The 24,450-nt window shown below is 41.6% G+C and overlaps 2 protein-coding genes and 1 long non-coding RNA gene across 24 annotated transcripts in view; 1 reads left to right on the forward strand and 2 right to left on the reverse strand.

Annotated features, from left to right (window-relative positions):
• STRN (striatin) overlaps nt 1–7,103 on the reverse strand; it is a 115,859-nt gene extending 108,756 nt beyond the window's left edge. For both annotated transcript variants that reach the window (XM_038397405.2, XM_038397404.2), the window contains exon 1: nt 6,695–7,103. In XM_038397405.2, the coding sequence (XP_038253333.1) occupies nt 6,695–6,961 (267 nt within the window). In that variant the 5' untranslated portion in view covers nt 6,962–7,103. The remainder of the gene's footprint in view (nt 1–6,694) is intronic.
• Nucleotides 7,104–7,206: 103 nt separating this feature from the next.
• Nucleotides 7,207–24,214, forward strand: LOC122459449. The gene is made up of 4 exons (XR_006280155.1): nt 7,207–7,667; nt 14,133–19,716; nt 19,794–19,861; nt 24,143–24,214. It is a non-coding gene; the product is annotated as an uncharacterized LOC122459449 (long non-coding RNA).
• Nucleotides 11,777–24,450, reverse strand: part of HEATR5B (HEAT repeat containing 5B) — a 97,133-nt gene continuing 84,459 nt past the window's right edge. For 11 of the 21 annotated variants that reach the window (XM_043511511.1, XM_043511505.1, XM_043511501.1 and 8 more), the window contains 6 exons: nt 24,117–24,261; nt 22,768–23,037; nt 21,133–21,357; nt 18,544–18,716; nt 14,385–14,598; nt 11,777–12,345 (listed from right to left, as the gene is read on the reverse strand). In XM_043511511.1, the coding sequence (XP_043367446.1) occupies nt 12,041–12,345; nt 14,385–14,598; nt 18,544–18,716; nt 21,133–21,357; nt 22,768–23,037; nt 24,117–24,261 (1,332 nt within the window). In that variant the 3' untranslated portion in view covers nt 11,777–12,040. The remainder of the gene's footprint in view (nt 12,346–14,384; nt 14,599–18,543; nt 18,717–21,132; nt 21,358–22,767; nt 23,038–24,116; nt 24,262–24,450) is intronic. The other 10 variants (XM_043511512.1, XM_038397400.2, XM_043511513.1 and 7 more) reach the window with 1 other exon arrangement.

A 24,450-nucleotide genomic window follows, 5' to 3' on the forward strand; every position in this document is an offset into this window, starting at 1 on the left:
CTGTTCTCATTTTCAGGGGACATTGTAAACAAGAAGCGGGTAACATTATCTTCTGCTTGTTTGCCTGAGTGATTGGCTGAACAAAAGAGTAAGACTGAGTGGACTTGCAGGCTCTAAAGTTTTACATTGTTTTATATTTGAAAGAAGTTATTTTATGTACATAAGTCTACATTTGTAAGTTCAACTTTCATGATAAAGAGATTGAACTACATTATTTGTATTAGGTGAACTGAAAAATACTATGTTTTTGGTTTTTTACAGTGCAAATACTTGTAATCAAAAATAAATATAATGTGAGCACTGCACATTTTGTATTCTGTGTGTAAATGACAGGTTTCAGAGTAGCAGCTGTGTTAGTCTGTATTCGCAAAAAGAAAAGGAGTACTTGTAGCACCTTAGAGACTAAAATTTATTTGAGCATAAGCTTTCGTGAGCTACAGCTCACTTCATCGGATGCATTTGGTGGAAAATACAGTGGGGAGATTTATATACACACACAGAGAACATGAAACCATGGGTTTTATCTTACACACTGTAAGGAGAGTGATCACTTAAGATGAGCCATCACCAGCAGCGGGGGGGGGAAAGGAGGAAAACCTTTCATGGTGACAAGCAAGGTAGGCTATTTCCAGCAGTTAACAAGAACATCTGAGGAACAGTGGGGGGTGGGGTGGGGGGGGAGAAATAACACGGGGAAATAGTTTTACTTTGTGTAATGACTCATCCATTCCCAGTCTCTATTCAAGCCTAAGTTAATTGTATCCAGTTTGCAAATTAATTCCAATTCAGCAGTCTCTCGTTAGAGTCTGTTTTTGAAGTTTTTTTGTTGAAGAATAGTCACCCTCAGGTCTGTAATCGAGTGACCGGAGAGACTGAAATGTTCTCTGACTGGTTTTTGAATGTTATAATTCTTGATGCCTGATTTGTGTCCATTTATTCTTTTACATAGAGACTGTCCAGTTTGACCAATGTACGTGGCAGAGGGGCATTGCTGGCACATGATGGCATATATAACATTGGTAGATGTGTAGGTGAACGAGCCTCTGATAGTGTGGCTGATGTGATTAGGCCCTATGATGGTGTCCCCTGAATAGATATGTGGACAGAGTTGGCAATGGGCTTTGTTGCAAGGATAGGTTCCTGGTTAGTGGCTCTGTTGTATGGTGTGTGGTTGCTGGTGAGTATTTGCTTCAGGTTGGGGGGCTGTCAGTAAGCAAGGACTGGCCTGTCTCCCAAGATCTGTGAGAGTGATGAGTCGTCCTTCAGGATAGGTTGTAGATCCTTGATGATGCGTTGGAGAGGTTTTAGTTGGGGACTGAAGGTGATAGCTAGTGGCATTCTGTTATTTTCTCTTAACTATCCTCTTAACCCAGCAGAAGAATCTGTCCTATCTCGGGGCCTCTCCTTTTGCCCCTCCACCCCCACGAACATGATACAGTTCTGTGGTGACCTAGAATCCTATTTTCGACGTCTCCGATTCAAGGAATATTTCCAACACACCTCTGACCAACATATTAACCCACAGAGACCTTCCTACCAACACTACAAAAAGAAGGATTCTGGGTGGACTCCTCCTGAAGGTTGAAACAGCAGACTGGAGTTCTACATAGAGTGCTTCCGCCAACGTGCACGGGCTGAAATTGTGGAAAAGCAGCATCACTTGCCCCATAACCTCAGCCGTGCAGAACACAATGCCACCCACAGCCTCAGAAACAACTCTGACATCATAATCAAAAAGGCTGATAAAGAAGGTGCTGTCGTCATCATGAATAGGTCGGAATATGAACAAGAGGCTACTAGGCAGCTCTCCAACACCACTTTCTATAAGCCAGTACCCTCTGATCCCACTGAGGGTTACCAAAAGAAACTACACCATTTGCTCAAGCAACTCCCTGAAAAAGCACAAAAACAAATCCGCAGACACACCCGTAGAACCCCAACCTGGGGTATTCTATCTGCTACCCAAGATCCATAGACCTGGAAATCCTGGACGCCCCATCATCTCAGGCATTGGCACCCTGACAGCAGGATTGTCTGACTATGTAGACTCCCTCCTCAGGCCCTACGTTACCAGCACTCCCAGCTATCTTCGAGACCCCACTGACTTCCTGAGGAAACTACAATACATTGGTGATCTTCCTAAAAACACCATCCTGGCCACTATGGATGTAGAAGACCTCTACACCAACATTCCACACAAAGATGGACTACAAGCCGTCAGGAACAGTGTCCCTGATAATGTCACGGCTAACATAGTGGCTGAACTTTGTCCTCACCCATAACTCTTTCACATAGGGGGACAAAGTATACCTTCAAATCAGTGGCACTGCGATGGGTACCCGCATGGCCCCAGAGTATGCCAACATTTTTATGGCTGACTTAGAACAACGCTTCCTCAGCTCTCATTCCCTAATGCCCCTACTCTACTTGCGCTACATTGATGACATCTTCATCATCTGGACCCATGGAAAAGAAGCCCTTGAGGAATTTCACCAGGATTTCAACAATTTCCATCCCACCATCAACCTCAGCCTGGACCAGTCCACACAAGAGATCCACTTCCTGGACACTACAGTGCTAATACGCGATGGTCACATAAACACCACCCTATACCGGAAACCTACTGACCGCTATTCCTACCTACATGACTAACTTTCATCCAGATCATACCACACGATCCATTGTCTACAGCCACGCTCTACGATATAACCGCATTTGCTCCAACACCTCAGACAGAGACAAACACCTACAAGATCTCTATCATGCATTCCTACAACTACAATACCCACCTGCTGAAGTGAAGAAACAGATTGACAGAGGCAGAAGAGTACCCAGAAGTCACCTACTACAGGACAGGCCCAACAAAGAAAACAACAGAACGCCACTAGCCATCACCTTCAGCCCCCAACTAAAACCTCTCCAACGCATCATCAAGGATCTACAACCTATCCTGAAGGACGACTCATCACTCTCACAGATCTTGGGAGACAGGCCAGTCCTTGCTCACAGACAGCCCCCCAACCTGAAGCAAATACTTACCAGCAACCACACACCATACAACAGAACCACTAACCCAGGAACCTATCCTTGCAACAAAGCCCGTTGCCAACTCTGTCCACATATCTATTCAGGGGACACCCTCATAGGGCCTAATCACATCAGCCACACTATCAGAGGCTCCTTCACCTGCGCATCTACCAATATGATATATGACATCATGTGCCAGCAATGCCGCTCTGCCATGTACATTGGTCAAACTGGACAGTCTCTACGTAAAGAATAAATGGACAAATCAGACATCAAGAATTATAACATTCAAAAACCAGTCGGAGAACACTTCAATCTCTCCGGTCACTCGATTACAGACCTGAGGGTGGCTCTCCTTCAACAAAAAAAACTTCAAAAACAGACTCCAACGAGAGACTGCTGAATTGGAATTAATTTGCAAACTGGATACAATTAACTTAGGCTTGAATAGAGACTGGGAATGGATGAGTCATTACACAAAGTAAAACTATTTCCCCATGTTATTTCTCCCCCCAACTGTTCCTCAGATGTTCTTGTTAACTGCTGGAAATAGCCTACCTTGCTTGTCACCATGAAAGGTTTTCCTCTTTCCCCCCCCGCTGCTGGTGATGGCTCATGTTAAGTGATCACTCTCCTTACAGTGTGTATGATAAAACCCATTGTTTCATATTCTCTGTGTGTGTATATAAATCTCCCCACTGTATTTTCCACCAAATGCATCCGATGAAGTGAGCTGTAGCTCACGAAAGCTTATGCTCTAATAAATTTGTTAGTCTCTAAGGTGCCACAAGTACTACTTTTCTTTTTGTGTTGTAAATGAAATCAATATATTTGAAAAGGTAGAAAACATCCAAAAATACTTAAATAAATGGTATTCTATTATTGTTTAATCGTGCAATTAATTTTTTTAATCACTTGACAGCCCTAGTTATATTACCAATTCTGCCAGTGACAAGATGGCAAGTAGTTTAACCTCTGTACTTCAGTTTTTCCATCTAGTGTATAAAATGGGGAATCATCTTTACCAACCTTTTTAAGGTATTTTGAGATCCCTTGATGAAGAGTGCTACATAAGTGCCAAGTAGTAGTAGTATTAAAATGCTTGGCAGGATTAGGTCCTTCAAGGTGCATGTTTTCCTCTCATGCCCATTTTATTTATGATGCACACTGTAATGTGAATATATACATATCATTTGATCATCAAGATAAAGTTTGCCCAAATCAAATCTTATCTTATTTATGGGATTCCACTAAACATGTGGTCTGCCTGATGCTCATAATATCTGTCCCAAATACACAGGTTATTTTCAACACGTTTCTGTTAATTACTAAAATTACAAATTCTGCAGTGAAGGTCAATCAGTTCACGTCAGAGTCAATTACATCCATCCTTCTCTTTCCCTTGTCCTCACAAGCACTTTTTAAAAATTGTGCAAGAGAATCACCATAGAACATCACACTTGCAATCCTGTTCAGAAGACCTTCTTGATAATCCCACAGGAACAGAGAGATTGACAAAATCAGGAGAGTTTCCTGCCTATAAAAAACAGGGAAGCAACCTGTGTTGCTGCATGTTGGGGAAGGGATATGAAGAGAAAAGAGGACAAAGGGATAGGAAGCGGAAAACAAAGAGGGAAACCTAAAGAGGAGGAATGGATGGTAGGTTCTAAGTCTCAAAGATGGTCACTCTGAGAACCAACTAGTTAGTTATTAGGAGTCTGGACAGAGATGTGACCTACAAGAGATTCATTCTTGAAACTGATCTGTAAATGGCTGGAAAACCTACTCTCCTATTACCGTTCTTACAGCATGCTAATCACTCAGGCTATGTCTACACTAGCACTTTTGTCGGTATAACTTATGTCATTTATGGGTATGAAAAACACACCCCTCAGACCGACATAAGTTACACTGACAGAAGTGCTGGTGTGGACAGAGCTATGTATGGGGGGTAAAGCTTCTCCCGTCAGCATAGAGCACCTACGTGAGCGATCTTACAGCAGCACAGCTGCACTGGTATAGGTGTGCAGCTGTAAACTCGCTAGTGTAGACATGGCCTGATAGTGGCTCTAGATTGTTTGTGACTGATTAGAGCTGTAACTCCTTACCCTGGGAAGGGATGGGAGGATGAGAGTCCTCTATCTAGCAACTTGCTCTGACCAACTGAAGACTAACAGGCTCTGGGCCTTGTCTACACAGGAAAATTAGGATGCTTTCTTCACTATGCAGCAACTCTGGGAAGCATCAACAGCAGAAGCGGTTGTGTAGTATATGCAATACTACAACAGCAATACAATAGTAATATAAGCAGTAGTCAGTGATGGGGTTACCCAATATGAGATTGACCGCCATATGGATCTTGAGGCACAGAGGCCGAGTCCTAAACAGCAGCAGACACAGATTGTAATCTCTTCCTCAGGATCCAGCTACCTATGCGCTTCATATAGCAGGAATTGGCACTCTCGCATCGGTCTTTTTAGCCACAGCCATACTCACAAGACAGAAAACTGTTGTCATCGTCGGTCAGGAACAACAACAACAATTGTAATGTAGAAAATAAAGATGCCAAGGTCTTTTCTCCACTACACCTTCTCTCATTGCTACCACTGCTGAAGAATTAAAGGTCCAAGTTATTCTAGGACAAACAGGGCCCAGATTCAGCTTCTCTCAGCGCAAGAGATTTTGAAACATAGGGAATCATAGAATCATAGAATATCAGGGTTGGAAGGGACCCCAGAAGGTCATCTAGTCCAACCCCCTGCTCAAAGCTTCTCAAAGCTTCTCTTCTTCTCTCAAAGGAGAGTAGAAGGGCACATGGCATCACTCCTGCTCCCTCCCCTTCAGTTTAAGAAAGGGGCAGGAAGAAACTGAAGCGATTCAAAGAAACAAGGGAGGACAAAATGAGAGAAATAAGAGAGGGGTGGGACCGGACACCCCAAGCCCCAGCGCAGCAAAGGTCCGCAGAACAGCCACTACTCACAGGTGAAACTGAAAGAAAAGGAGTACTTGTGGCACCTTAGAGACTAACAAATTTATTTGAGCATAAGCTTTCGTGAGCTACAGCTCACTTCATCGGATGCATTTGGTGGAAAAAACAGAGGAGAGATTTATATACACACACAGAGAACATGAAACAATGGGTTTATCATACACACTGGAAGGAGAGTGATCACTTAAGATAAGGCATCACCAGCAGCAGGGGAGGGAAGGAGGAAAACCTTTCATGGTGACAAGCAAGGTAGGCTAATTCCAGCAGTTGACCGAGACTTCGGGCACCACTGTGACCTGGGTGCCCCCGGCGGCCAAGCCCTGGGGCACACAAGGCTCAGCGCCCCACCACCTCAACCGCTGAGACAGTGGCCGTCTCTCTCCTCTCCCCTCCCCGGGGCGGGTGCGTCGGGCTGCGCGGCCCTTTCCCGGGGGCAGTTCAGACCCCAGAGGGGACGGCGGGGGCCCGAGGGGCTCCGGCTCTGCCTCCCCCATGCAGCGGCCCGACCTCGCCGTCCCTAGACGGGGGGCGGCCGGGCCGGGGAGCGGGTGCGCGGCGCTGGGAGTCGGGCTCAGCGGGGCGGGGCCAGGCCCCGGGAGACGCGGGACGAGCGGAGCCGGAGCAGGGAGGGGGAAAAAAAAGAAAAACCAAAAAACCAAAGCGGGGCGTTGGCGTTACCTGCAGCTCCGCCCGCTCCGCCTCCCATTCGGCTCGCTCCGCCTCGAAGCGGCCCCACTCGTGCTGCAGGAAATGCAGGATCCCGGGGACGCTGTACTGAGCCCGCGCCGCGGACACCGGGGCCGGGGCGGCCGCCGCCAAGGAGCCCCCCGCGGCCGCCTCCCCCGGCTCCAGCCCCGGCCCGGCCCCGCCCGGCGGCGGCGGCAGCAGCAACGCGTTGTTGTTGTTGTTGCTGAAGAAAACGCCGGGCCCCGCCTGCTCGTCCATGGCCGGAGCCGCCGCCCGCAGCCGCCGCGTCCCGGCAGCAGCAGCAGCAACAACCTGGGCGCGCCCGCCCACCGTCAACGCCTGACAGGACGCCCCCGCCGGCTGCTACCGGGGCCCGGCGGGGACAATTCCAGCGCGCGATCCGCGCCGGCCCGGCCCGCGGTACTCTGGGAAATGTAGTTCTGGGGCCATTCCGCCGGGTCGCTGAGCGCAGGCAGGCCCGGGTCTGACTCTGTCCCGCCCGCTCCCCACTTGTGAGAAACGGAAATCGCACTAGAGTAACTGGGACAACATCCCGGCATCAGCTCCGCTGGCAAGTGCTCTGCCCCCACGATCTGGGAATCAGCAGGCGCCTTCCAGGCAGACCCTCACCCACTTCCGTTCCTGCCACCCCGCAAAAGCAGGGGCTGGAGGAGAGAATCCCCGTAACCCTCACCCAAAAACCAACCCCTCTCCCCAAGTGCCTTGTCTCCCTGGGAGCTGGCAGAGGCCCAAGTGCCGGTGCATCAGACACACGCACAGAGCCACAAATGTTAACAGGATCGTGAGAAATGTACGCATTCTAGAGGAAATTAACCATTTCTCACCCCAGCCTTTAACCACGAGAACTACTCCTGTCCACTGTAAGGCTGGGTGGCACACTTCAGAACAGAGGACAGTCAGAGGCTGGCAGTTGGATCCAAATAATCACTTTCTCGACAGTACGGTAAGATTTTCTGCAAGAGCAGCTTCATGCCACTTTGCATAAAGCTAAGGCAGGTCTCATCAGAGACGCATCCACCCTACAGGCACTTTCTACTCAGGACCTTCAACAGCCTTTACCATGGGAGGTAGTGAAGCAAGTCTGTTCACTGGTTAAGGTAGCCTCTGAAGACTAGGTTGTAGCGGGAGATAACACAGTAAGGCTCAGTTTACACCCCACGGTTAGGTCAACATAAGCAGCCTTCACTTAAATTTGGTTCCCACTAACATAAGTGCCTCTCTGTGCTGATTTAGTTACACCGTTTGAGGAAGTGGTGTTAAGTCAGTCAAGGTAGTTAGTTCAACACACTGTCAGCATAAACGCTGCGTTGTTATTGGCTTTCAGGAGTTATCCCACTATACCCCACACTGACAATACAATAGATTAAAGTGCTCCTGATGAGGATGTGCAGCACTAACACAAGGAGCCAAGCGGGTGCACACAAGCAATTTAATAACTGCAGTAGCTGTATTGTGGTTGACAATTTTGTAGTGTAGACATAGGCTTAGCCAGCATGTTACAAAACTACAGTATTAAAAAATGGCTGGAGTAGAAAGGGCCATTTTCCTCAACTGTAAGGGGATGGAGACAGGAAACTGGGGCACTGAAAATCATAGTGAACTGCAGTCCCCGCCTCAGGGAGGAAAACTCTTAAGATGAGCTGCCTAGAGTAGTTTTGGAGAGCTGTGGTGCTGTAAGAGTTCAGCACAGGAGGATCTTCTGAAGACTGCTCTTCCCGGCAGCAGAAGGAAAAGCTGGAGTGCTGAGACCTGTAAAGCCACCCCACAGAACTGCAGTAGAAGGAAGCTTGTCCTGCAAGCTCTGTTCTCCCTAGATGGGGACTGCTGAGGAAGGTCACTGGACCATATTGCAGGAAATCTCATGGGAACCACAGCCTCCGCTGAAAGGACAGTGGGAGCCTAAACTTCTAAAATTGGCGCCTCTTGAGAAGCTGGGCCTAGGAAATGGATTCACCAGCGGGTGTTTAAGGAGGAGGAGAGCTAGACCCTCCTACTCTCCTGCAGCTGCCATGGCCCTCACACGGTGAGGCTTTGCTTCCTATCTCATAGCTAGGGCCCATTCAGAGATCTACTACAGATTCACATAGAGATATTAATGAAAGGAGCCTTGCTGAAGAGGAATGGGATTGCCAAATCCAGAAGAAAGCTAAAAAGGCTGAGAACATGTGATGCCACTAAAAATGCTGCAAGCTCTGTAAGCGACAGACCCATATGTCACCAATGATACTGTCTTGGCATAAACTGAGCATTTGTACAGGCCCATCAATGGTAAAGGCACTGAGTAATCCCAGAGCCTTCACCATATTTTGTACAGACTAGGAGTGTTGCTGAGCTTCTCAAACCAATATTTCCGGTTCGCTGATAGGCATCTATTCTTCAGAAGGCCAGTGCTTGCCTGCTTCCTTGCCCGGCCGTAAGCCTGAGAGGGAAAAAAAAACTGAAGGAGCATGGAGAGAGAGAAAAAGGAGAATGACGGATAGCAAAGAAGATGGAAAAAGCAGGAGAGGTGAGAGAAAATAGGAGCTGGAGAAAACCAATCTCATAGGGAGCAAAAGTAAGGAGGGCAGTGAGGAAAACAGGAAGGAGTAGAGAGAGAAAAGAAAAATGGAGAGGGAAAGTGGAAAGAAGTTAATTCAGGGGAAAACAGACACTGAAAAAAGACTATGAAACCTAGGAAAGGCAGAGAGAGGAAAAGAGAGGAAGAACAAAAGCGAGGAAAGCATGCCAAGTTACTTCGCCTTTTAATCAAATGTAGTTTAGTGCCAGATTATTATATAAAATCATTTTTTTCCTGAGGAGCAGGAAAAGGACAGGACAATGTAGATGGGAAACTTGAGACGTTTGTTTCTAAATGAGCATAAGAACCCAGTTTGTCTGTAAGTGGTGGAGAAAAAGCCTCTCTTTTCATCTGCGTCTGCCTTTCCCTTATCCCTCAATCTCTTCCTGTCTTTTTTTCCTGTCTAACATTTTTCGCCTATTTTACTTTTTTTTAAATGGCTTCCTACAGCGTCCCACTTTTGCTTGGCTGGCTCTAAACTTGCATTTTAAGATTTGTTTCTTTGCCTTTTCTGAGTTTCCAGCCATCTTGTTTAGTAAGAAATTCAATTCTGACTGGAAAAAAAGTGCTAAGGTAAAACAAGACTATTTTAGGGGAAATTAGGAGACAACAAGAAGAATTCTTGCTGCTAATTCAGGCAAGGCCGAGAGAAACTGGCAGATAGCTCATGATAGAAGGGAAGACATGTCCTCAATGCACAACAACAAAAAAAAAGGAAATTTCATTGGGATGTTCCTGCATGTTTGTTGCATGACACAAATAGGAACCCAGAAGCATAAACTAACTTGAAAAAATGAGAGAAAGCATATCATATTGTTTTTCTCACTTCCAGCTGTTTTACGTTTGTATGGTTTCTCTAAAAATCTTGCTGACATTTATTTTGAAATTTGCCTTCTCTAATGAAATGTTAAAAGGCTTGTACTTTTTTATTCAAATGAGCTTTTAGTGTTTCAGCTTTGAAATTATGAATTATATTGTAAATTTTAATTAACTTAATCACTATGTATAGAAAGGAAGAATAAAACAAATAATTCTTTGCTGCCACTCTTTCATAGAATCATAGAATATCAGGGTTGGAAGAGACCTCAGAGGGTCATCTAGTCCAACTCCTGCTCAAAGCAGGACCAATCCCCAACTAAATCATCCCAGCCAGGGCTTTGTCAAGCCTGACCTTAAAAACTTCTAAGGAAGGAGGAGATTCCACTACCTCCCTAGGAAACCCATTCCAGTGATTTACCACCCTCCTAGTGAAAAAGTTTTTCCTAATATCCAACCTAAACCTCCCCCACTGCAACTTGACACCATTACTGATCAGTTACTGACTTGTTACAGGAACACCTGAATGAACAACAAAGATGGAGGGATAGAAACATACCTACATTCATTATGAAAGCCCTATAGATTGTATGACAACAAACCTATATAGGAAGGGCCCCTGATTTATGTGGCAAACTGGGAATTCTAAAGCAGTGTAAAAAACATTAAAATGCAGAGATTTCAATTGACTATAAAATGGATAGAGAACAGAGGCATTAACATAAAATTCAATACAAATACTGTACTTCAGTATTTTCCTGTATATTTCACAATGTTGCACAATTCCGAGTTTACCAAGGAAAACAGCACTATTGCATCAAACAAATCAGGACCCTTGCCAGAAATTGTAGGTCTGATATGCACAGAGTATATGGCTTTATGCCTTCCACCTCTTCCTGACACTTAGAAAGGTCTTAGAGAGCTCTGGCCCACTCCCTATGGCTTCAGGAAGAAGGTTCTCCACCAGCCCCTTGTGAAGTCTGGCAGGAGAAACAGCCCAATGGCTCCCATTATAGTCAAATCTTGTAGCAGATAACAGTTCTCTTTCCTCTGTCTGAGAATCCAGGCAAAGTAAGCATAACACTGAACTGTGGGATCAGGGCAGAGTAGGAAAAGAGTTTACCACAGGAACCTTTGCAACAGGCAAATTCCAGAGCCACAGAAATGGAGATGGCATTTGGTCCCATTTATAAACCTTATTTCCAATGCATCTTTTTATTTATCTTAGTCAGAGATGGGGGAGGAGGGTTGGTTCTTTGAATCCTTTTATTAACTCTTAGGCATGGAAACTGATCTGAAAGAAAGATATACCACAAAGTTAACAACATCTTATTTTGACAGCATGCTTGATTGTTTATCTTGGAAAAGACTACAATCTTTTCTAATTCCTGATTTTTTTGTATTTCATATGACCTGAAATGAATTATAGGTTTGATACACCCCAACTTCACCAGGTTTGTGGGGTTCTTTTTTAAAAGAAAAAAAAGTGATTATTACACCTGAAATTTCCAAAGATAAATAGTAAATACTGAACACTGGTTTCTCCACCCACTCCAACCCTGCTGTGTTAGTGTGCTGGTACAACAGTGGGATAGCATTAACTAGCTTTTAAAAACACTTGCATGTGCAAGGTTTGACTCAGTGTTCTAAAAATAAACAAAATTTAGTTGGACAGATGATACTTTTTTGGTGGATAATTTATAACACAGATTCACAAATATGATCAAACAAATTCAATTTCTTAAAAATCTATATAAATACTTGTAACACTACTTCCCTTATAATGCACAAATTTCAAGTAATTACACATAAAGCTATTAGATTGCCTCTGACATACAAACAATGCAAAATACAGACATATATGCAGTAGCACATAAGGAATGATGTAGTGCTTCTGACTTTTAGTTGTAGGTATGATCCTAAAAATAACAACTCAAAATAATTCAAAAAAAGCTAGTTTTAAGTTTAATCGTTGGGACAGAATGTATGGTGGGTGGTGGTTGCCTGGCAGCTGCTTTTGCTTTGCTGGCCTGACTTGCACGGACTGCAGTTTCTAGACGTATTTTCAATTCAGGAGCAGCTCCCATTACTGACTTGAAAGCATGAGGGTAGAGGGGACCAATGTGCATTAAATTCTGGAGTGCAAATTCATGAAGATCTTTTGATACTGTAGATGCAGAAGCAAAAGCATTTTCATTCAGTAAATAAGAGATCAGAGTTGGAACTAGAAGAGCAAGCAACTGGACCCCTGTAAGTGAGAAAAGAAAAAAGCATAATAGATTAGAAATGAAAACTATATGGAAAATTGTGGCAATAATACTGTTCCTATAAAAGAGCCATTACAATCGAAGTTGAAAACAAACACAGTAATAATATAATAAAATCAAAGGAGTCTGAGATGCAGAAGACCTTTTTTCAGGACATCCAGTCTTTTTCCTGGCCAGTGTAGGACTTTGCTGTATTCCACATTTTCTTGTGTTTAATACACTTTAGTTCTGTTCCAGCCACTTCACTGGGGAGATTAGGACAAAGCCTGATAGTGCTCACTGCTAAATGTGTTAAACTGCTAGAGCATCTTGTACCTCAAAGGATCCTACAGGACTTTACCGATTGAGAAATCACCTTCATCTTACTTTTGTAAAGCAGCCATCATGGGGAGTATGACATACCAGTTTAGGACACAAACTGAAGAGTACCTCCATATCAGTTTGAAAATGCAGCAGAGAAATATAAGTATTAGTAGGATAATATAGCTACCATGTTTGGAATTTGACTAGGACACTGGCATACCTCTTACTCTGAATGTATGGTTTAGTGGTGAGAGTAAGGATTTTATGAATCAGAGTTCCTGCATTTTACATTCCTGCATTCACTGACTCATTCCGTGATTTTCAGCAAATCACTTAATCTTGTTATGCATCTGTTTCCCCATCTGTAAAATGGGCATATTATTAATCTCTCACACAGGGGGATCGAAGTGTATTTGTATAGTACTTTGAGAGCCCCAAATAAAAGATGCTATGAAAACACAAAGTATTAGTATTTATTATCGTTACTTTTGTGAAGAGCTTCCTGGTATCTTTAGTGACTATAGTTGGTTAGGATCTTTGTTCTTGTTTGAAAGATTATACCTCCAATAGAACAGTGCCCCTTGTGTTGGTGCACTGGCTCAAAGACTCAGAAGAGAGTCATCTACTAAATTGCCAAGACTGAAAGTTTCCCATCCAAGTTCTGACAAGCCCAAGTGTGCTTAGCTTGTGAGATCGGATGAGATAGCAACCCAAGGAAGAGACTGTTCTTGGAAAAGAAGAAAAAGTAAACTAAAGCAGTCATTGCTGCTGATTTTTTGAATAATTTAATTACAGCTTTATTTTGCTTAAAATAATAATTATGTTAGACTATAAATTTTAAGTTTATAATAAACATTTTTGGTTAAAAGATTGATCAGAATATTACTCATTATGTTCTTATATAACTGAGCTCTCATGTAAGTAGGTGGACTGATATGCTTGGTTCTAACTAATGTTAACAAAAAGCAGATGTTGGACAAACTTTCCCCCACACATTTCCTCTAGTCTATCATTTCACACCTGCTCAGCTCAGCTATTCCAAAACCACAATGGCTCCTGAGTAAGTTCTGCCAATTGTATGTGGGGGTTTTGTTTTTAATGTGGATGAATATCACTGGGGAATATGTTGAAAACAGTAATTTTATTTACATTTGTCTCTGTGGTGTCAATCGGTCTCCGAATGCAGATTCATTTTTAACTTAACTGAATTTTAAGATATTATATGAATATTCTTTTCTACAGAAAGAAATTGATGTTACTCTCTGCAGACTTGCCCACAATTTCAAACAGCCCTTCCAAACCCAGCATAGCTGTTTCTCAGGATAATCAAATAACTTTGGTGATGAGTGTAGTATTGGTAGAAATACCTAGATCAATAGACAATCAGTGTGCTAAAATGGTCAGTAGTGAAAGAGGTAACAACTGGAGAAGTTCGCAGCTCTCTATTACTTTTTTCCATATGCAGGCACAAGACAACAATACTACGCCACATTTGGAAGGTTTCTTTACAATCACAAGAGGTAGGAGTGCTAGTGCAATCCTGGCATACAACAGCCCTTGTCATGTAAAGCTATAATACAATCACAGGTTTTTGCATCATTTCAAACACCATTGTAAATGTATCACCTCCACCACCATATCCCTAACTACAACATTCCTGATGTAAAAGGTTGTATTTGAGAGTTATTAGTGGTCTACAGAAAAAAAAGATACTTACTATTCTGCTCCTCACCAAGGGCAACCAATGTTTCAAGGACTTTAATTCCTTCCTGGACTGCTAAAAGCTCTGTGTTGCTGTTTGGACGATTACTTTCTACAGCTTTCAGTTTCTCAACCATTATTGGTGCCAATGAATGGATGTATGGAGTTGACAGGGCACGGTTGGTGTGTTGGAATACAGAAAGTAGAAGCTGATAACACTTGGCTTGAACCTAATCAAGATAAGTACATTTTATTGATTTGTATATTAGCTTGGCGGTCGGCAATACAATCCATCATATATTTGTGTGAATATAAAAAGGCTTGGAGGAAATAAAGGAAAAAGACCACTGAAATTGGCGGAAAACAGCAAAAGACTAACAGCTGGCTCAGCTGCTAAAAATACTGTTACTCAGTTTTCAATACAAGAAAAAGGAGTGCAACTAGGAACAAATGCAGGAAACAAGAGAGCAATGATTAAGTGAAACTAGCTAAGATAGGAAAGTTAAATAATAGTTAACAACATACTAATCAGCCATATGGGATGCATTCTAGAGTCCACAGGGAGCTGGCTCCATAAATAACAACTACTAGCAATAACACTGGATGTATCTGAGGAGTCATTTGAAGCTCCCTTCCAATTCCACAAAGGCAAAGGGGTCCCCACAGCCTAAAAAAAGTATTAGAGTAGATTAAAGTAATTACAAAACATAGGTCATGGAAAACTAAGTTGATGTTCTTTATATTCTAAAATGGTGTCACTAAGGAGAACTCAGTGAATGTATTTATTTGGCATTTAAAAGGGATTTTTCCAAAATACTACATAGGAATCTTAGACAAATTGGAGAGATATGGCCTTGAATACCATATGATAATCCAAAAAGCAGGCTACAAAGTTGGACATATTTATAACACCATATAGGGTGAGTTATCAAGCAGGGTCCCACAGGGACTTTGAGCAGTATTATTCAATGTATTAATGACCTGTGAGAAGATCAATCTGACACTGATCACATTTTGGGGTGCAGAAAACTTGGAAGTATAGATAAGATTAAAAATTAAAATTATAGATTGTAGATTCATAGAAAGTAAGGATGAAAAAGACCTATTAGGTTACCTGGTTTATCTTGCTATCTATGCAGGATTAATTCCTTGCAACGGATTTGATAGTGCTCTGTATAATTTTGATTTGGAGGCCCCCAATGTGTTGGAGCTTCCTCAACTTCCATTTGGATGCTGTCTAAAATTTCCCTCTCAGGACATTTTTCCTGATATTCAGCCTAAATTCTGGAACCACTTTCAACTGGTTACTTCAATTTGTACTCCCATACCACTATAAATAATATTCTTCTATCCTTGTTGTTTCGACTCTTCAAATTCTTGAAGTGACTTACCACACACCCTTTCATTAGCTTTTGTTTAAACTGCACATATTTAAGAACAAAATCTTCACATTTGCAGGTAGAAGCTTTCATAGACGTCAGCAGGACTCCATGCTAGCTTTTGATAGCAGAATTTGGTCCATAGTTCTTTTAATGTGTTCTCAAATGTAGAATTTTTGCTGGTCCTACACTCACTGAAGTCAATGACATAGCTTCCATTAACTCTAATGGTGCAGGATCAGGGCCTGAATCCATTCTGGAGTCTGTAGAGCTCTTTCTGAGATTAAAGGTTCCCAGAATGGAATGAAGGGACAAAGGCTTCTTAGCTGAGAGCTCTTGATTCTGCAATTCACTTCTGTTTGTCCAACAAAGCCTGAGTTTCCTAACTGAAGGGTATAATATAAAGCATAACTATCCATTCAGGCTTTTGCCTGAGACTGTTGTTTCAATGGTGGAGCACTAGCCTTTGGTGGTACAAGTGTTTTTAAAGAATTCTCTATTTTATATCATTTCAGCGTATTTTTAAATCTATGTCCATTTATCATTAACGTGTGCCCACCTAGGGGCTGCTGTAGTTGTCATTTTATATATTGAAAAAATAAAGTAAATAATACAATGCAATCTAGAGTATATTTCCCTTGTGTACATACAAAACAAAACACGGACACAGTATGGCTGATATTACGCTGCTCTCTGTTGTTACCAAAACTGTGCTGGGAGAGGGTTCATTACTGGCTAGATGAGAAAGGCAGAGAACTTCCTTAAAAACAGAGGAGAGAAATGAACTTCTCCTGTTGTCAGTCTCTGTACAGAGCTAAATAGGGATAGATGTAAAGGCTCCTTCTCAGCACACTAGACACTCCCCTCTCCATTGTCTCTATCAGGAGCTCCTGTATGTGTGACTATTGAACTGGAAGAAGAGACATGGTCTCAAACTGTTTCCCACCTTAAGAACTCCAGCAAGTCAAACTTTTGTAAACTGCTGAACAGTGACAGAGCATAAGACCCCAGTTCAATCTGGAAACAGATGACTCCACTGCAGAGAAAGTGGACTAGAGTTCTAAATGCCTAAATACGGCATGCTTTTTCTTTATATTTTTCTCCTCAGGAAATCTCTGAGTGCCTGTGCGGGGGAAACATTATATAGAAAACCTACAGGAAAACCCCAAGAGCAGTAGAGAAAATAGAGGAAGAAGTTTAGACCTACATCAAGAAATCAAGTTTGGAGATAACAATTCATCTATATATCTGGATTGGGGGAGGGAGAGGGGGAGCAAAGAACTGGCCTATATAAGGCAGTTCTTTCTTTGTCATGGACAGAATTTTCTCCTCCGGCGCCCACTCCCCTAAAGAAGGAGCACAGGGAAAGCAGTTCTCTTTTAGATATCTTGTCATTACTCAGAGAGCCTGGAAAAGGGACACTATAACACGGTAAGTTACCACTGCCAACCTTTAACCTTTATAACCAATACTAGTCAGCTCAGTGCAGCCCTGGCTTAGGTAAGAGAAGAATTGATGATGATTTTCTTTATATCATCTCCCTTTACTTTCTCTAGTCTCTCTCTCTTCATTGTTCCTTTCAAGCAAACAGTATTCAGTTTAAGTGCAACTGTAAATTGGATGTGACAGATAATATTGTGTGAATTACTGATTGTGTCTCTCTGGTGATGAGAAAAGCTCTACCTGTGGGGGAGGAAGAGCAAACAGGTGGAGTCCATCGAACAAGAAGTACAGTGTCACAAAAAGGCCATGGGGAGGCTTCAGTCCCTAAGCCAACAGTTTCTCCAGCTGGTGAACAGGTATCTGTACTGGCATAAAGTGAGTTCTCTGACTTTGGGACTACAAGACTTTCTGTTACACATGAGTTTGAGAAACACTCTTTCACCTAAAATTACACTTTGTAAGCTCCTATCTGCACATCTGTATAATTGCTCCAACGAACTGATTTCTACATGGCAATTATGTTTCACTTCATGCTAACTGAGCACGTCTCAGCCAAGTCAGGCTACAATTTATCGCTTTTGCAATGGACTAGTTGAAAAGACAATTTAAAGAGAAGACAAAACAAAAAGCATAAATGAATTTGCAACAAATAAGTAACAATTTTCAGAGGGCCTCTGAAATGATATGCACATGCAAATCAGATAACTGCATCCCTGAATTGCACACTCAAAATGGGTTTTCATAGAATCATAGGGTTGGAAGAGACCTCAGGAGGTCACCTAGTCCAACTCCCTGCTCAAAGCAGGACCAATCCCCAATTTTTGCTCCAGATCCCTAAATGGCCCCCTCAAGGATTGAACTCACAACCCTGGGTTTAGCAGGCCAATGCTCAAACCACTGAGCTCTCCCCCATGTAAGTAACATAAACACAAATTTTGTACATATATAAATAGGAGAATCACTGCAAATTTGGGCCTTAATCTTTATCTATGGAAACAGGAGTTTGAGTAGCATTATGAGGAAGTAGTATTAAATAAACCAGAGAAGGTCTAGATTTTTTTGGCCCAGTGGTCTTTTCCTTCCTAAAATTTCTTATATTAACAAAGATGTATCTTTTATAAATCTATATAAATCAAGAATTTGGCACAAGTAACTTGAAAATCCTACTTCAAAAGTGCCAAGTTTTGTTATAATTGCCATTGATGCAATAGTTGTGATGGTTAATTTGACAAGCAGGATCTGGTTACTTTTTGAAGTGAAGAAATTATAGATTTCAGAAAATGTAACATTATTTCTAGTTACTTTATGTCAACCATTTAAAATATCGTGCACGCTCCCACATGATGAGCTTACCCAAGGATCGCAGGAATTCAATGCATTTTTAAATCTGTTAATGCAGCCGTTCTGTAAGGACAGCACTCCAATTATTTCTGTACTTGCAGACCAAAGGAAGAGAGCAATCGCTGTAAGCATGCTTACTTCATCAAGAATAGACTTAGTGCCATCTGAAAAACAAAAAGAAAAGGCTGAGCTTATTGTGAAAAGGTTTTAGAGTTTGTTTAGTAAATCCTAGTGTACTAGGATAATTCACAACAAAGGGATGTACTTGAAAAGACTTCAGTTACACTCAAATACCTGCCTATTCACCACTAACAGAGTCACATTTTAACTATTAGTGGTAGTGACTGATATAGTGGAGGTTGTTTAAGATGATTAACTCTAGTCTAATCCTCTCTTTTAAACTGCTTAAAACTTCCTGAAATTTCCACCTATGCAGCCAAAATTATTCATGCTTGGTCTCTGACCACAGATATATTTTTATTGTTTTTAAAGTTTAAGCAAATACAACTATGCTATATTTGAGCAGAAAGATGGTAGAAAAAACATTATACTGTCCCCATTACAACCAAGTCTCTTGCAAACCCTTTCAAAACAGCCTCTGCAGCTGAAATGGTTGGGATGTAGAAACCTAAAATCTAGTATGGGAGTAGCCTGCACTAAGGAGAAGGGTTCTTGAGTGTTCTGCTGAAAATCCGTTATGATTTGACAGTGTTAATAAGCCTGTTAAAATCACACCGTCCACTTTGCTAAACTGGTGAAGTGTACAACTTCATTCTGTCCTGAAAAGTGAATTGAAGGCATTCAAACCCTTGCCTCAGGGCATGCACCTTGCAAGGAGTTAAATGAAATCTCCTAAAGTCCACAGAAGGTCTACAATAAGCGTCAGTGATGCTTGTGGAAATGGGGGCTCAAAGGCCCTTGAGCCAAGGTGAAGTTGGGAGAGATAAATTTGATGAGACGTAATTAAAGAGGCCACTGAAAATTAATATGGGTTTGGCCTGGAAAACTTAATCCAATTATTGTTTCTGCTCAACGATCCTAAAGGATGGCATTGTATAATTACTCTTTTGTTCCTTCCGATTTCACGACCACTTCTGCCAACTCTTCCCACTCCGCTCTCCTGTTCAATCTATATTTCAGGCTATTTGGGGGTGTAGTGAGATAGTTTTGGCCGAGATAATCGCGGTAGGTAAATGATGTGCATCTCTGGATCTCTCTTTTGGGTCAGACAACGCGGATTGTACCACCCTTTGTTCTTCTAGGGCAGAGAAGACGCTTGGATCAGAGGAAGCTGGTTGAAGTCAGTGCAGACAAGATGGAGATGCTGCTGGTAGGTCAGGTGAATCATCTAGGGGTTGTGGCAGGGGTATGGTTTTTCCTATTACTGAAAGGATCACTCAGTCTTTTGTCAAGGAGATTTAAAATCTGGAGATGCTTTTGGGTCCTCACTTCTCTTTGATTCCTTGGTGATATCAGTGGCTAGTCTTTTACCCCTCTGTATTATGCTAGACTATATTGTGATCAATTCTCTGGTGTGAATTTGCCAGAGCCGTCCCGCCTTTACTACCTTCACACTGAATTATTACTGTAATGCTCACTATGATGAAGACTACATGAAGCCTATTATACGATTCTCCTAAAGCACCACTGGCTTCCAGTTTCCTTGAACCACAATTCCACATATTGAGTTTGATTACTGCATACAGCTCGATACAATTATGGCTCTGCCTATCTGAGGCAGTAGCTCTCTCCCTATGCGCCATTTTGGATCTGAATCTCTCTGGGCAGGCAGATATTTTGGGGTAAAAGGAAAAGAGGGGTATAATCAAAGATGATTCCCAGTTTATGGGCATGGGTGACATGGGGGAGGATGGATTGTCAACAGTAACAGAAAGTGAGGAAAGGTTTGGAAAGGAAGACAAGTTGTTAACTTGGTTGTGAGGCATCCAGGAGTTTTCAGAGAGACAGGCTGAGATGCAGGATTGGCAGAAGAAAGACAGGTCAGGAATGGAGAGGTAAACTTGTGAGTCAAAGGTACAGAGATGGTAGTTGAAGCTGTGTGAGTTGATGAGGGTACCTAAAGAAAATGTGTAGAAACAGAATGTAAGTGTGCCACGCCCTGTGAGAGACCTATAGAAATAGGAGAGGGGTGGGAGGCGTGATGAAAAAGACACTGAGGAAATGAGTAGAGAGGTATAATAGAACTGATTTGTAAAAGCCAAGTAAGGACAAGATTTCATGAAAGAGTATGATCAATATTGCCAAAGGCAGCTGAGAGGTCAACAAGGATGAAGATGGAGTGTGATGCCCTGAGATAAGGCTGTATTATTCTAAAATCAGCACTGTATTCAGCATTACACACATTGTATACATTATATATACAGTTCACTATAATGCAGAGTGTTTAGGCAGGCTTGTGTTAGCACTTAGATCTTTTCTCTGTTTTACAACCTATGCTATGTTAATCACAGCTTTTCGTCCCCATAATCCTAAACTGATAGGTAGCCTATAATATATTATATATAAACACGTAACATTCACTTCTCCATAACAGAAGCTTTAGCTTTAATCTACTTAACTGGTTGAGAGTAAACTGCTTACCTGATTGGGAGTATTCCAAGATAGATGCCAGAGTGCTGCGAATAAGACTGGTCCATTGCTTATGAGTTTCCTCAGTCTTGGCCATTGGAAGAGTTACAGTAGTTTTTATCGCCTGAAGAGCTGCACTGACTGGTGGTGAGACCTGATTATCCACTGTTTTTACGGCAGTTTCTTTCAATACTCTTGTAATCAGAAACAGGATTGTAGGTAATATTGTCATACATCCTGAAATAAAAAATAAAGTGCATTCTTGAAGTTAATTCTAACACCAGGTATGGTCCACAACTTCTTTGTATTTCCGTAGTTGAACATCTCTTGCTAGCAATGGATATACCAAAATGTACTATAATTTATTTATGTGGTAGTAAATATAATTCAATGATATTTTAACAATTAAGAAACATCTTATTATATTCCAAATGTATTATATGACAAATTACGTAATTTGGAGTCAATTGTGCTAATGTAGTTAAAAAGCTGTCAGCAATTCAGGGATTTATAACTCAGCCATTAAAAATTTGCTCTAGGCTGAAAAGGAATGATTTTTAAAAATCCATTAGAGAGAGAAAGGATGGTCCAGTTGTTAGGATACTAGTCTGGGACTGAAGAGATGCAGGTTCAATTTTTTCCTCTGCACCAGATTTCCTGTATGAGCTTGGGCAAGTCACCTAGCCTTTTTTATGCCTCAATTTCTCATCTGTGAAATGGGGATAATAATACTTCCCTACTTCACAAGGGATAAATACAGTAAAGACTGTGAGATGCTCAGATATTATGGTAATGGGGGGCCTCAAAGCACCAAAACCAGTTAAATAACTGATCATTTCCCCCTGATTAGGGCTTATTTTGCATCCCAATTGGAGCCAAAAAGAGACCATACACGTAGAATTTGTACTCATCCTTCCCCCAGCTCATACTTAAAGCCATGAGTCTGGGCAGATAGCTTTCTCGTTGAGAAAACCTGGCCAAAATTTCTTGGGGCGGCTGTCAGTATCATTCTTTAACTGGTCTGAAAGGTCACTACTGAATGATAAAAGTGCTCTATTCCATGCAGGGAATGAGTAATGCTGCTTCTCAAACACTCCTTTACTCAGTCATCCCTGATAGCAAGAAAAAATGGGACCAGGAATCAAATCATAGGCTCCTGCATGGCAGCAGTGCAAGACTCTGGGCTAGCTTATAGAAAAATTTTATTTTTAACTAAATATTTGCCATCCAATCAATCACTAATTTGGACTACAGGCCAAGTATTTTTCAGAAATTATTTTCTCTAGAATTGTTATTAACTTTGCACCTCATTAAGGGCTCAACCTCAAGAAGTGCTAAACATCTGCAATCTCAATGCAATTTCTTGCAGACATGAGAGAGACCTCTGCTGTATTTGAAAGAACAGGACATACAGTGCAAGTTTTGATTTTGCGATTTTCCTGATGTCCCGTGACCTGAAAAGCAGTCACTCTTAAATTGCTCTAGAATCTAACCTCACCACAATAAATTAGCTTCACTTAAAGTGGTCTGCAACGGAGGTAACATTTTTAGTTACTGCTGTGTCATTTGGTCATTTCAAATTACAGGATTTGTCTTATATTTCTAATAAAAACATTAATTTATGTATATGAAGTTATAGTAGAATACCAGCTGGAGAGCATAGAGAAGGCAGGTCAGATAGGATGGTAACTGTGGCAGCCACAAGGCGAGCACTTTCTTCAGAGAGCTGGGGTTTGGCAGAAACATGACTTGGAGAGTCTGACATTTTTGGGCTTAGATGTGGCATATGCCGTACTAGGATAAACATTAGTAGTTCCATGGCTGCAAAGACAAGAGATTTTCCAGGCTCAAGACCACCAGTCTCCCCACCTTCTCCTAACACAAGGCACGTTTTTTTTTCCTTTATGTTGTCTTCATCTGCAGTGAAAGACATTTGGTTAAATAGTGAAGAACCCAAAATAAATATTAGATAAAATACACTGGAAGGTAGATAATACTTTGAGAAGAGCAAGAGGTTCACATTAATGTATATAATGTCAGACAGATCACACAGGTTAAGAAAAATATTACTTTTAAAAGTTAAAATGTACTGAGGGCATTCTAAATTGCCTTAAAGGTTTTGTGATTGTAACAATTGATTTTAAAATTCCATAATGAGCCCAGAAATTGATAAAATTTAATAATTACAATGTTTGAAATCAGTTGCTGTGTTTCATACTACTTAAACTCTTGTGATAAAATCATCATCAAAAGATGCCAACCTCTGCATGTTGCCAGGCACAATGTCGTGAAGTATATTAATACAATCGTTTTTTTTCTTTATCTTAGTTATGAATTAACTAATATAATATCTTAGTTATGAATCAACTATGAATTTGTAGAAAAAATATTCAAGTGCAATTTCAACCTGAAATGTGACTCTAAAAATAGTACTGTGGGATTCTGTGTACTGTCTCCATGATGTTTGTATCAAATGTGCTCAGTTTACAAGATTTTCTTCTGAGTTGCAGACTTACAAGCTATGTTCTCTCCTTTGACATTGTCAGTAATAAAGTCTAGTAATTATGCCCTCAATACCCCTATGCTACTCTGAATTCAAATGATGTTTTAGAGTACACATATGCTATCCCATTGCATGCATGGGTTTAGAAAGATGTAACTTACTGGGCTTCAACAAACAATTCTATTGATGCAGAAAAAGGAAACAAATGCATTCCACTCTCTCTAAGCTATGCTGGTTCTTTCTACAGCACTAATGAGAGTGAAAAGCAGTAAACCCTTGCCCTGTCCTACAGTTATGCCCAGGGGGTATAACTCTGAATACATTCAACAGATCTGTGGGATAAGGAGGAGCCATTTTTACCTAGTCAGTTTTCAGAGAAGAACCACACTTTAATAAATCTGAGTTTTTCTCCCAATTAGGAAATTTGTTGCTTTTTTCCTCGGCAAATGCAAACAACAGTTTTAAGTTTGTTTGTTTCTTTTTAAAGTCTTACTTAGAGTGTTCCTTTTTTCTTGCAAGTAATCTTGAGCTGCTCTCACTATCTGCTGGACAACTCCTGTAACTAGCAGCTGGACTGAAGGAGGATCCCAGGTCAATAAGAGTCGATGCAGCACACTCAGAAGTTCAACACCAAGGAGCTAGAATAAATTAAAGTATTTATAATGTAAATTAAAAGTGAATGATTCACAGACCCCAATTATCAGCAAAAATGGTTTCTAGTTAATCTACTGTTATTCTTAGCCATAGAATATTTTTTTCTCAGTTTTAAAAAGCACAATTTCTTTGGTACACACTAATTGTTTTTCCGTTCACTTCTGAGAGAATCA

The sequence above is a fragment of the Dermochelys coriacea genome, chromosome 3 (assembly GCF_009764565.3).
Source record: "Dermochelys coriacea isolate rDerCor1 chromosome 3, rDerCor1.pri.v4, whole genome shotgun sequence".
Lineage (NCBI taxonomy): Eukaryota > Metazoa > Chordata > Testudines > Dermochelyidae > Dermochelys > Dermochelys coriacea.